The sequence below is a fragment of the Arachis duranensis genome, chromosome 7 (genome assembly GCF_000817695.3).
Source record: "Arachis duranensis cultivar V14167 chromosome 7, aradu.V14167.gnm2.J7QH, whole genome shotgun sequence".
Taxonomy (NCBI): Eukaryota; Viridiplantae; Streptophyta; class Magnoliopsida; order Fabales; family Fabaceae; genus Arachis; species Arachis duranensis.
In genome coordinates, this window is record NC_029778.3 from 78,702,772 (window position 1) to 78,711,737 (window position 8,966).

At 33.7% G+C, this 8,966-nt stretch overlaps 1 protein-coding gene across 2 annotated transcripts; it reads left to right on the top strand.

Moving 5' to 3' along the window:
• The first annotated feature begins 1,716 nt into the window (after positions 1–1,716).
• On the top strand, positions 1,717–6,754 carry LOC107459813 (uncharacterized). 2 transcript variants are annotated; one of them, XM_016078083.3, is made up of 8 exons: positions 1,717–2,189; positions 2,423–2,735; positions 2,904–2,989; positions 3,637–3,783; positions 5,272–5,374; positions 5,506–5,618; positions 5,875–5,972; positions 6,389–6,754. In XM_016078083.3, exons 2-7 carry the CDS (start codon positions 2,510–2,512, stop codon positions 5,965–5,967), a joined length of 768 nt encoding a protein of 255 aa, XP_015933569.1. In that variant the 5' UTR covers positions 1,717–2,189; positions 2,423–2,509; the 3' UTR covers positions 5,968–5,972; positions 6,389–6,754. The 2 variants fall into 2 exon arrangements, with proteins under 2 accessions (XP_015933569.1, XP_015933568.1); XM_016078082.3 differs by lacking the exon at positions 6,389–6,754 and having other exon boundaries at positions 1,721–2,189; positions 5,875–6,269.
• Positions 6,755–8,966: the final 2,212 nt, after the last annotated feature.

The following is an 8,966-nucleotide window of genomic DNA, read 5'->3' on the forward strand; positions in this document are numbered from 1 at the left end:
GATCAACTAGGTGCCTTGGGGTACGACAGGTACGTGACCAATGACCCTTTCCACCACAACGGAAGCATTTATCCTCAATTGATTTACTTTGCCCATTGTTTCTTTCTTTATCACACTTCTGGTGAGATCATTTCTTGCGAACATAATTTTTTTTTTCATAATTTTTTTTGTTATCAAAATCTTGCCATTTACCGCTTCTGGGGTTATAATTTGCCGCATTTGCTTCAGGAAATGGGGCGGCGCCAGCTGGGCGCGCTTCATGATTTCTTAAAAGCAACTCATTGTTGCGTTTAGCAACAAGAAAGTAAGAAATTAGCTCAGAAAAAAAATTTAAATCCTTTTTCTCGATTGCTACTGCAGGAGCACATTCGATGCATGGAAGGTCGAGAAAGTTTTCTCTAACATATCGGGCTTGAGGAGATATCACCGTTTTTTCATGATTATACCTTTTTCAAAGGTCTTTCCACAGATCTGCAAGATCTTTTAATGTGTGGGATATTCATTTTTCAATCATACTTCAAGATGACGACGAAGGAAAAATATGGTTTTATCTTTATCCTTCTGAAATATATTATTTTCAGCCTCAATGGTATCTTTAAGATCCATTGAATCAAGATAGATTTCAGCATCTAATATCCATGGTAAATAATTATTTCTAAATACATCAAAAGCATTATATTCAAGATGAAAGAGATTCGATATAATAAAAATTTGTTACCTGAAGTCTTCCTAATAATTTCGTTAGAGTTTCGTGCTGATAACGTATTATAAAATAACTAAATAGATAAATAAAGAAGAGGTAACAAATATAAAATAAAGAAATATAAAGAGAGAGAAAAAAGTATTGCAACATAAAGAAAGAGAGAATTGTTTATTGCTTTTGTGTGTGTATTGCTTGAGGATTAGCCTCCTATTTATAGGCATACAAAAAGTAACATTTTCAACATTTATTAAATTCAATCTCTCTTGAGAATGAACATCCACCTATTCAATCTTATCACAACATATAACTTATATATTACATTCAGATTCGAATTTTAGGTGATTAAATAGTTAATAAAATTCTTAAATATTTGTGGTGCATGTAAGTTTGTGATGTTTAAAATGGGAGGTTATTCAATATATCAAACAAAAAAAAACTTAACAGAATTATTATCGAAATATTTATAATAGTTAAAAATATAAATTAATAATTACTAAATAATATTTAAACTTTTCATATTACAAAATTTAAAACACATATCAAATCAATTTCCATATAAAATCTAACAAATTTTCTTCTGCATGAATTTTTTCTCTGCATAATTTTTCTTCGTTAAACTCGTTAAGAAAATAAATTTCATTATTCCAAGCCAAACAAAGGCACAACCCAGTCAAGAAAAAAATTGGCCTAAAGCTCCAAACTCCGTTGTGTTAATATAACAATAATATCATCGAGTCGAGAGATTCTATTCCCTTAGGATTAAGGAATTTTGGATGGAATTTTGATTTTGAAAGTGAGGTCTAAATGTCTTGTTGAAGGTTGTGACTTTTGTGCCGTGATGGAAGTTTTTTTGTTATTTTTGTTTAGACCATAGTAAAAATGCCTACAAAGAATTCGATGTTTAAATTAACAAGAGTTGTATCATATTTAAAGTAGATTTGTTGTCACCTTAATAGTGATAATCAAAATAGTGGTGAGAGTTTTAATTTACTCCCCCGATCAGATACGGCTTGTGGAGATTTATCTGGGCAAGGTCACACGAACTAGATTCGTTGCTATCGGGCCGAGTTGCTGGTAGATGGCTCAGTTTGAGAACTAGGTGTTGCAGGGTTGAATCTGGGCTTGACTATTCTAAGCCCAGTACGACAGAATAAATTAGGAAAAAAAAAGATGGATTAAATTCAGTTGGATTTCTGAAAAGAGAAATCCGATCTGCAAATTTTAGAAAAAGAGAAGAAATTTCGAAAGTTTTTTTTTGGTTTAAAAAAAAAAGACAGAAAAAAGTGCGAAAGTAGGAACTCGAAAGGATCTGGATTGTCAATTTGTCGTTGAATGTTGACATTGGGTGCTAATAGTAATACTAATAGGCATTAGCAAAGCCAGCTTTGGTTAGTCGAGTTCAATGAGGTTGAGATCAAATTTGGGGTTTGCTTGCAGAAGCACTTGCAGTTGCAGGCCTTCGTCTCTTGCTCCTATTATCATTTAGGTAAGCCACACTTCGCTTCCGCTCTCTCTCAATTCAAATCTATTCTAATCAAAATCAAAATCAATATTGAATTCAATTTCAGCTCGCTTTGTTTGGTTTCGTTTTGAAAACAAAGCTGCCTGCCTGCGTTTCCTAGTTGCTTTTTTTTTTTTTTCATTCTTTGTTATTCAGCGTGTTCCTTCCCCTTCTCGTACACCCAGTTAATAATTACTTGTTCGTGGGTGTCTTTGCAGGTTTCTTAGTTCTGTTGAGATGGTCTGTAGTAATTATAGCTCTGTCCATGAATCTCATTGTTTAATCCTTATTATACATTTCCCGAAATGCAATTAGCGTCAAATGGTGACAAGGAAGAGTGTTCAGAATCCGAACCCATCTTGAATCAGCATCTAAATTTGCAAGAATATGGAGGAGGAGGAGGAGAGTCTTCATTTTCCTGTGAAATCATTGCTGCTGCTAACGATGATTCACACCCTGTTCCTCTTGATGAGAGCTGTCATCTGGTAAATGCGGATCAGCCACAGTGCCGGATATGCCTTGATATAGGAGGTCTGTAATACCTCTTTTCATACTTATTTTATTTATATGGTATCCATCATGAAATTAGTTTCAGACATAACCCATATATGATCCAAGCCTCCAAGGAACTTAAAAGCAGCATGTAATTATGTATTTCAAGGTTAACTACTTGCTGAATATTGAGTAAATTTCTTTTAGGAGAAGATTTGATCGCTCCTTGCCATTGCAAAGGCACCCAAAAGTATGTCCACAGATCATGTCTAGATAATTGGCGGTCTACAAAGGTAACTTCCTTTCACTTCTTAATGTTCTGTCTTGTTGGTCATAATTATGCCAAGGCTAAGGTAAACTTTGTTCCCCTAGTTTCACACTTTTTCAAATAACCCTTTACCATTTTTCTGTCACTAAACCCCTTCAAATTTAGTTTTATTAGACAACATAGTTTTAATCGTAAGATAAAACTTCCTCAAATTATCCTCTTGAAAGTCTGGTAGGCTTGGTGTTAATAGTATAATTAAAAAATAAAATTTGGGGAGCTAGGTTTATAAATAAAACATGTTATCACCACATGGGGTTAAAGTACAACTTGTTACTCAAGTTAGAGTTAAAGTTGAAAATGAAAATTTTATTTCTATAAAAGATTTGTTTTCAACTTAAAATAAAGTTGAAGGAGGTTTCATAGGAAAAGAAAAAGGGAAAATGGGAAGGAAGAAAAAAAAAGTGTAGAGAGGATTATTTGGAAAAGGGAGAGAAACTACAGGGGAAAGCATAACCATAATAACAATGTTTTATTCAATTGTAAGAGTTATTTGTTTGCTATTGGAGATCTAATACTTATTTGTGTTCTTTTCATGCCCTTGTGAGGACTTCCAGTATATTTATGCTGCTGTGTTGCTTACTTTTGGACTTCTCATTCCTTCTGTTGTACTAGGAGGGCTTTGCTTTTTCTCACTGTACAGAGTGTAGAGCTGTCTTCATATTACGTGCAAACGTCCCACCAGATCGGTGGTGGTTGAGATTAAAATTTCAGTTTCTTGTGGCCAGAGATCATGCATTCATTTTCATAATTGTTCAACTGGTATGGGTTTGGTTATCAGTTATTTATTGTGAAATTGATACTTTATGCATGTTCACGACATTACATTTGCCCTTTCTTGTCTAGTGGTTATGAAGTATGAACAGTCTTATTTGTATACACCATATCCATATCTACCACTATCATTCTTGATTCTTGGCCATTGCTGTGGTTTCCCTAGGAGTCTATATAACATTGCAAATTATTGTGATTCTCAGAAGGCATTTCATTGATATTTTTCTCCTCTAGTGGAATAAGATATTTTACGGAAACCCACTTCATTTAGTTTTTACTGTGTAGCATGTCTTCAACAAACTTTCGATGATAAGTCAATTACTTTCTTTTTTGGGGGATAACTGAAGATACTTGATTAACATCAAGAGAAGGTTATTACAAAGAGAATAGAGTACAAGGGGACCTAATTATAAAAGCAACATTGGACAGAAGATGGCATTTTAAACAGAATTAGATCTTTTTTTATTATAAAAAGCATTTTCGTGTTTAAATATAAAATATAAGAAGGATTTTTTGTTTTAGACAATTCATTAAAACTCAAAGTTTGCTTTTTTCTTTTAAATATCCAAACACCTTTATAAAAAGTACTTTTCGCATCTTTCTTAAAAATGGCCGATCCAATCGGGCACTAAATCGGATTGGCCTAGAGAGAGATGTTGGAGCTCTAACTCTTCCTCTACCCTTGCTTCACATGATGTAACTGTTTTTTTCCCAATTCTTACAGTTTTGGCACATTGATACACTTCCCCAATTTAATACAATCTTCTACATTTCCCCGTCTCACTGGCATCTGTGCTAACACGTCACTTATAATTGATTCAGTCTTTAGGTTTAAGAAAATAGAGATCCCCATCAACTATGGCTTTTAGCAATTGCTAAATGCTTAGTGCAAGTGTGCAACCCATCAAGTAATCTTGTTCAATAATCCTGTCAAAAGGAGCTATAGCTTTTAATATTCAACTTATCCATGGCAGGAAGCAAAATCTGCGGTAGTCTGCTGTTTATGCCAGATTTTGTTGTATTTGGGTGAAGCATAACTCCGACATGTCTTACAACAGCCATTGAAACAAGTAGATATTGTGGGATAGGATTTGAAGGATTCTTGCAGGACAAGAATCACAGGATTAGATATTTGGCTTGTAGTGCATGACACATGATCTAAAAGAAGGGTTTCATGTTAGATATATTATTCTGGTCTCTCCTTATAATTGATTTCCTTGTTCATTTGCTAACTACTTATGGGTTCAGTTGGACCACACAGTATCCTAACCTAGAATTGTTACACAAAAGACTTCCCAATGTTGAACAGATAAAGCTAACAAAGGCTTTGTGCTTCCTAAGTTGATTCAATTTGACCTCTGAAAATTTAGACCCTCCCAAAGAAATTATTTGATAGTAATAGTACCATATGTATTGTAAATGCTTTTAAATATCTACTTGACAGAATGCCTGTTAAGTTCTTTCTAATTTCAACAGGTTGTTGCTTTCTTGGGGGTGCTTGTGTATAAATTTTATGGAGATGAACTAAGGGAAATGTTTGGTTATGAAGAACATCCATATGGATTTTATACAATGGCTGGTATACCTAATGCTTCACCTCTAAAAATTTTATGACCAATATTTGCAGTTTTTTTTCTTCATTTGTAATTGTATTAATCTATACCATCTTTATTACACGTAACTAAAATTATGTTACCTTTTGGCTTGCAGTTTTAGCCATTGTTTTGGTGGGATTGCTCTATGGATTCTTCATAGCCATAATATGCGGCCAAAGAATCAATGAACGCCACTACCATGTTCTTGCAAAACAAGAATTGACAAAGGTCTGCTATGCGTTTCTTGACTTGATATCAGTTTGACTTATTACAGGCTAATGGCATCCAACAGAAAATACCGATCTTTTTACTGGATGCCATAAGAATGCTGAAATGCATGAAAACAAAAGTACAACAACAAAAGTGTTCTTTGAAATTACATATATTTACTCTTGTATCATTCAATAGATGATTTTAAATTATTCGTATCATATGAGGATTTTCAAAATTTGAAAGTATTTAACTATTCACTTTTCTATGCCAGGAATATGTGGTAGAAGATCGAGAACATGTGAAGAATGTGCCTGAACTTGATCCCAGCCATGTGACAGAGCTAAGGATGTTGGGCCTTTACTAATTGTGGTAAATGCACGTGCAATTCTTTCTCACTGCAGCTTCTGCTCTTCTTTCTCTATATTTAGTTTGAGACTAGCTGAAATTCCTTCATACTGTATGTCTGTATTATTATATTAAACCAATATGGAGTACGTTTGTGTTTGTTATTCTGTATCTAATTTCATCATAAAAAAGATGCTAAAGTCTATTGTCGAAATCATCATCTGCAATGAGTACCTGTCAAATTGTTTACACCTTGGCTGAATTTTTCGACATCATCCAAGAGTATAAGCTATGAATTTATATGATTTGCATTCCGATGCTTTTTGACTCTTCATTCTTTGCTTAAATTGTTCTTGGAAAATCTCATCATTGCATCATTACTGTCATATGAGACCAGCAGCACTCATCTAAGTGTAAAATGTAAAATATATCTTCTGCAGAGTCGCCATGTATTTGTAGTATATGCAGCTTGTCTCCATGGTCCCTCTAAGGTTGCAGCATTAGTATGTCGTGTCTATAGTGCAAGTTTTCCAAGTAATGTCACGTTAATATGGCTATTTTGAGCTCCATTACAAAGTGAACAACCCCAACGGCGTTGTGTATCCTCAGTGCCCTGTGTACTCTATTTTAGTTTCGTATCTTAATTATTGCTTTAACAGGAAACCTATAATAGAAATATGTTGATTCAATGTTGTTTGGTGGAGTATAAAGGGGAAAAAAGAGTCAAGAGTGGATTCTTAAAAACCCTACATGGTGATATTTTTTGTTGTAAATTCTCGATTTAACCGACTGGGACCTTGGGTTTACGTTTTCCTTTTCCCTTGTATTTACTAATTTACTATTACTGTGATCTGAGTTTGATGCTCGGGTTATCTTGAATATAATTTTATAATTTTGATATATCTATCTAAGCGACCATTAGGCTGCGTTTGTTTTTAAGAATATAACAAGACCCTGAGAATATGACAGGATAAGACACTGATAGACAGAGATATAAAATTTTGTGTTCTTGTATTTTGTTTGGTGATAAACTAAAACAAATTATGAAAATTTAATTTATTATTTTTATTCATTCAAAAAATTTGAGATGAAAAATATAATAATAATAAAATAATTATGAAAAATTAACAAAAATAATGAAAGAAAAAAAAAATAAGTTGTGTCTCTTGTTAGTGTCTTTGTGTCCTTTTTGTTAGGATGGACACAAAATACACTAATTCAGTGTCTCTGGACACATTGTCTCTGTTTATATCTCTTCTGCCAAACACGATTTTGTGTTTCAGTGTTTCTATCTTAGTGTCCTCAAGTCTTGCAACCAAAACAATAAACGTTGAGAGGGAAAATAAAATTTAAGACTGAACCAAATACAAAAAAATATGAATACATATATACATAAAACTCTGTAGTTCGGTCGCAGTTTCGTGCTTAGGATTCTTGAACCTGCCGCTGAAAAAAAAACCGGTAGGGTTCTTAGTAGGGATAATGAATGCTGTGAGATTTAAGGAATAAATTGTAAATAATTACTTTATAACTTCAAAATAATTTCCTTTAGAATTCTTTAAAGACTTTAGTTAGTTCTCTGTAAATTAAATTATTTCGAGTAAATCCGAGTCACGTCATTTGGATTTGAGTTTTAATGATCAGTTCTCGGTTATTTTAATCCTTGACATATATAGAAACCAACAAGCACAAGCACACATGCAATGCAAGCACACAACCAATTCACGCATAAATCAAATATAAGGAAATTCACAGATAATACAACACAACACATAGGAACACTCATGCAATTCACACAAATGTATATGATGAATCCCTTTCTTATGCAAGTCATGAGCACATGCGTCGATTATCTATCCGCAACCCGACTTACACAGGGCGAACTTCGAATATGGTTTCTCCACTGTGTCAGTCAGGCACATTTGTATCATCATGGGCGAACCCATATCAGTTAGGATCATAATTGTAATAATTTTTGCTAGCATCTCTAATGTGCATCATAGTAAGAAATAGGCTATCAATCAGGCGGACATTCTCGTATTAGCAACTTTAGCCTATCAGTCAGGTGGGGGCTCCTACATTAACAATTGACACAAAGCCCAATCAAACAACCAATTTTGAATTATTTTTTTCATTCATAGTTTCTCATTCCTTTTCTTTTTGTCATACCTCCACATCACCAAATAATCAATCACACCTCTATATCACCACATAATCACCACATGCGGTGATAACACTAAACCCTATAAACCCTAAACCCCAAACCCGAAAAATCTGAAAATCCTAAAAACCCAAAAAGCCTGAAAACCCTAAAACCATAAAACCCTAAAGCCCTACAACCCTAAACACTAAAACATAAACCTGAAACCGTAAAAACACTAAAAAATCCTAAAAACCCTAAAAACTCTAAAACCCTAAACCTCTAAACTCCTAAACGCTAAATGCTAAACCCTAAACCTAACCCCTAACCTTAAACCCTAAACACTAAACTCTTAAAACGCTAAAAATTCCTAAAAATCATGAATCCCTAAAACCACTAAAAACCCTACAACCCTAAAATCATAAACCCCTAAACCCTAAACCATAAATCTTAAACCCTAAACTCTAAACACTAACCCTAAACCCTAACCCTAAATCCTAAACCCTAAAATAAGTCCTAAACCTCTAAAAACCCTAAAAATATAAAAATCCTAAAAAACTCTAAAACCCTAAACCCTTAAACACATAAACCCTTGAACCATAAACCTAGCCCCTAACCCTAAATCATAAACCCTAAAGACCTAAAAACCAAAAAGCATGAAAACCCTAAAAACCATAAAACCCTAAAACCCTAAAACCATAAACCCCTAAACCCTAAAACCTAAATACTAACCCTAAACTCTAACCCTAAATCCTGAATCCCAAATCCTAAAATTCCTAATACCCTAAGGGTTTAAAGTTAGTGGTTAGGGTTAGGGTTTAGGGTTTATGGGTTTAATAATTTAGCGTATTAGAGTTTTTTAGGGTTTTTATGGTGTT

Bases quoted from the DNA above. Each gene is read 5' to 3' on its own strand.
- LOC107459813 (XM_016078083.3), top strand. From the start codon at position 2,510: ATGCAATTAGCGTCAAATGGTGACAAGGAAGAGTGTTCAGAATCCGAA. The intron at 2,990-3,636 runs GTAACTTCCTTT...CTGTTGTACTAG, and splicing joins ATAATTGGCGGTCTACAAAG to GAGGGCTTTGCTTTTTCTCA. The intron at 3,784-5,271 runs GTATGGGTTTGG...TAATTTCAACAG, and splicing joins TTTTCATAATTGTTCAACTG to GTTGTTGCTTTCTTGGGGGT.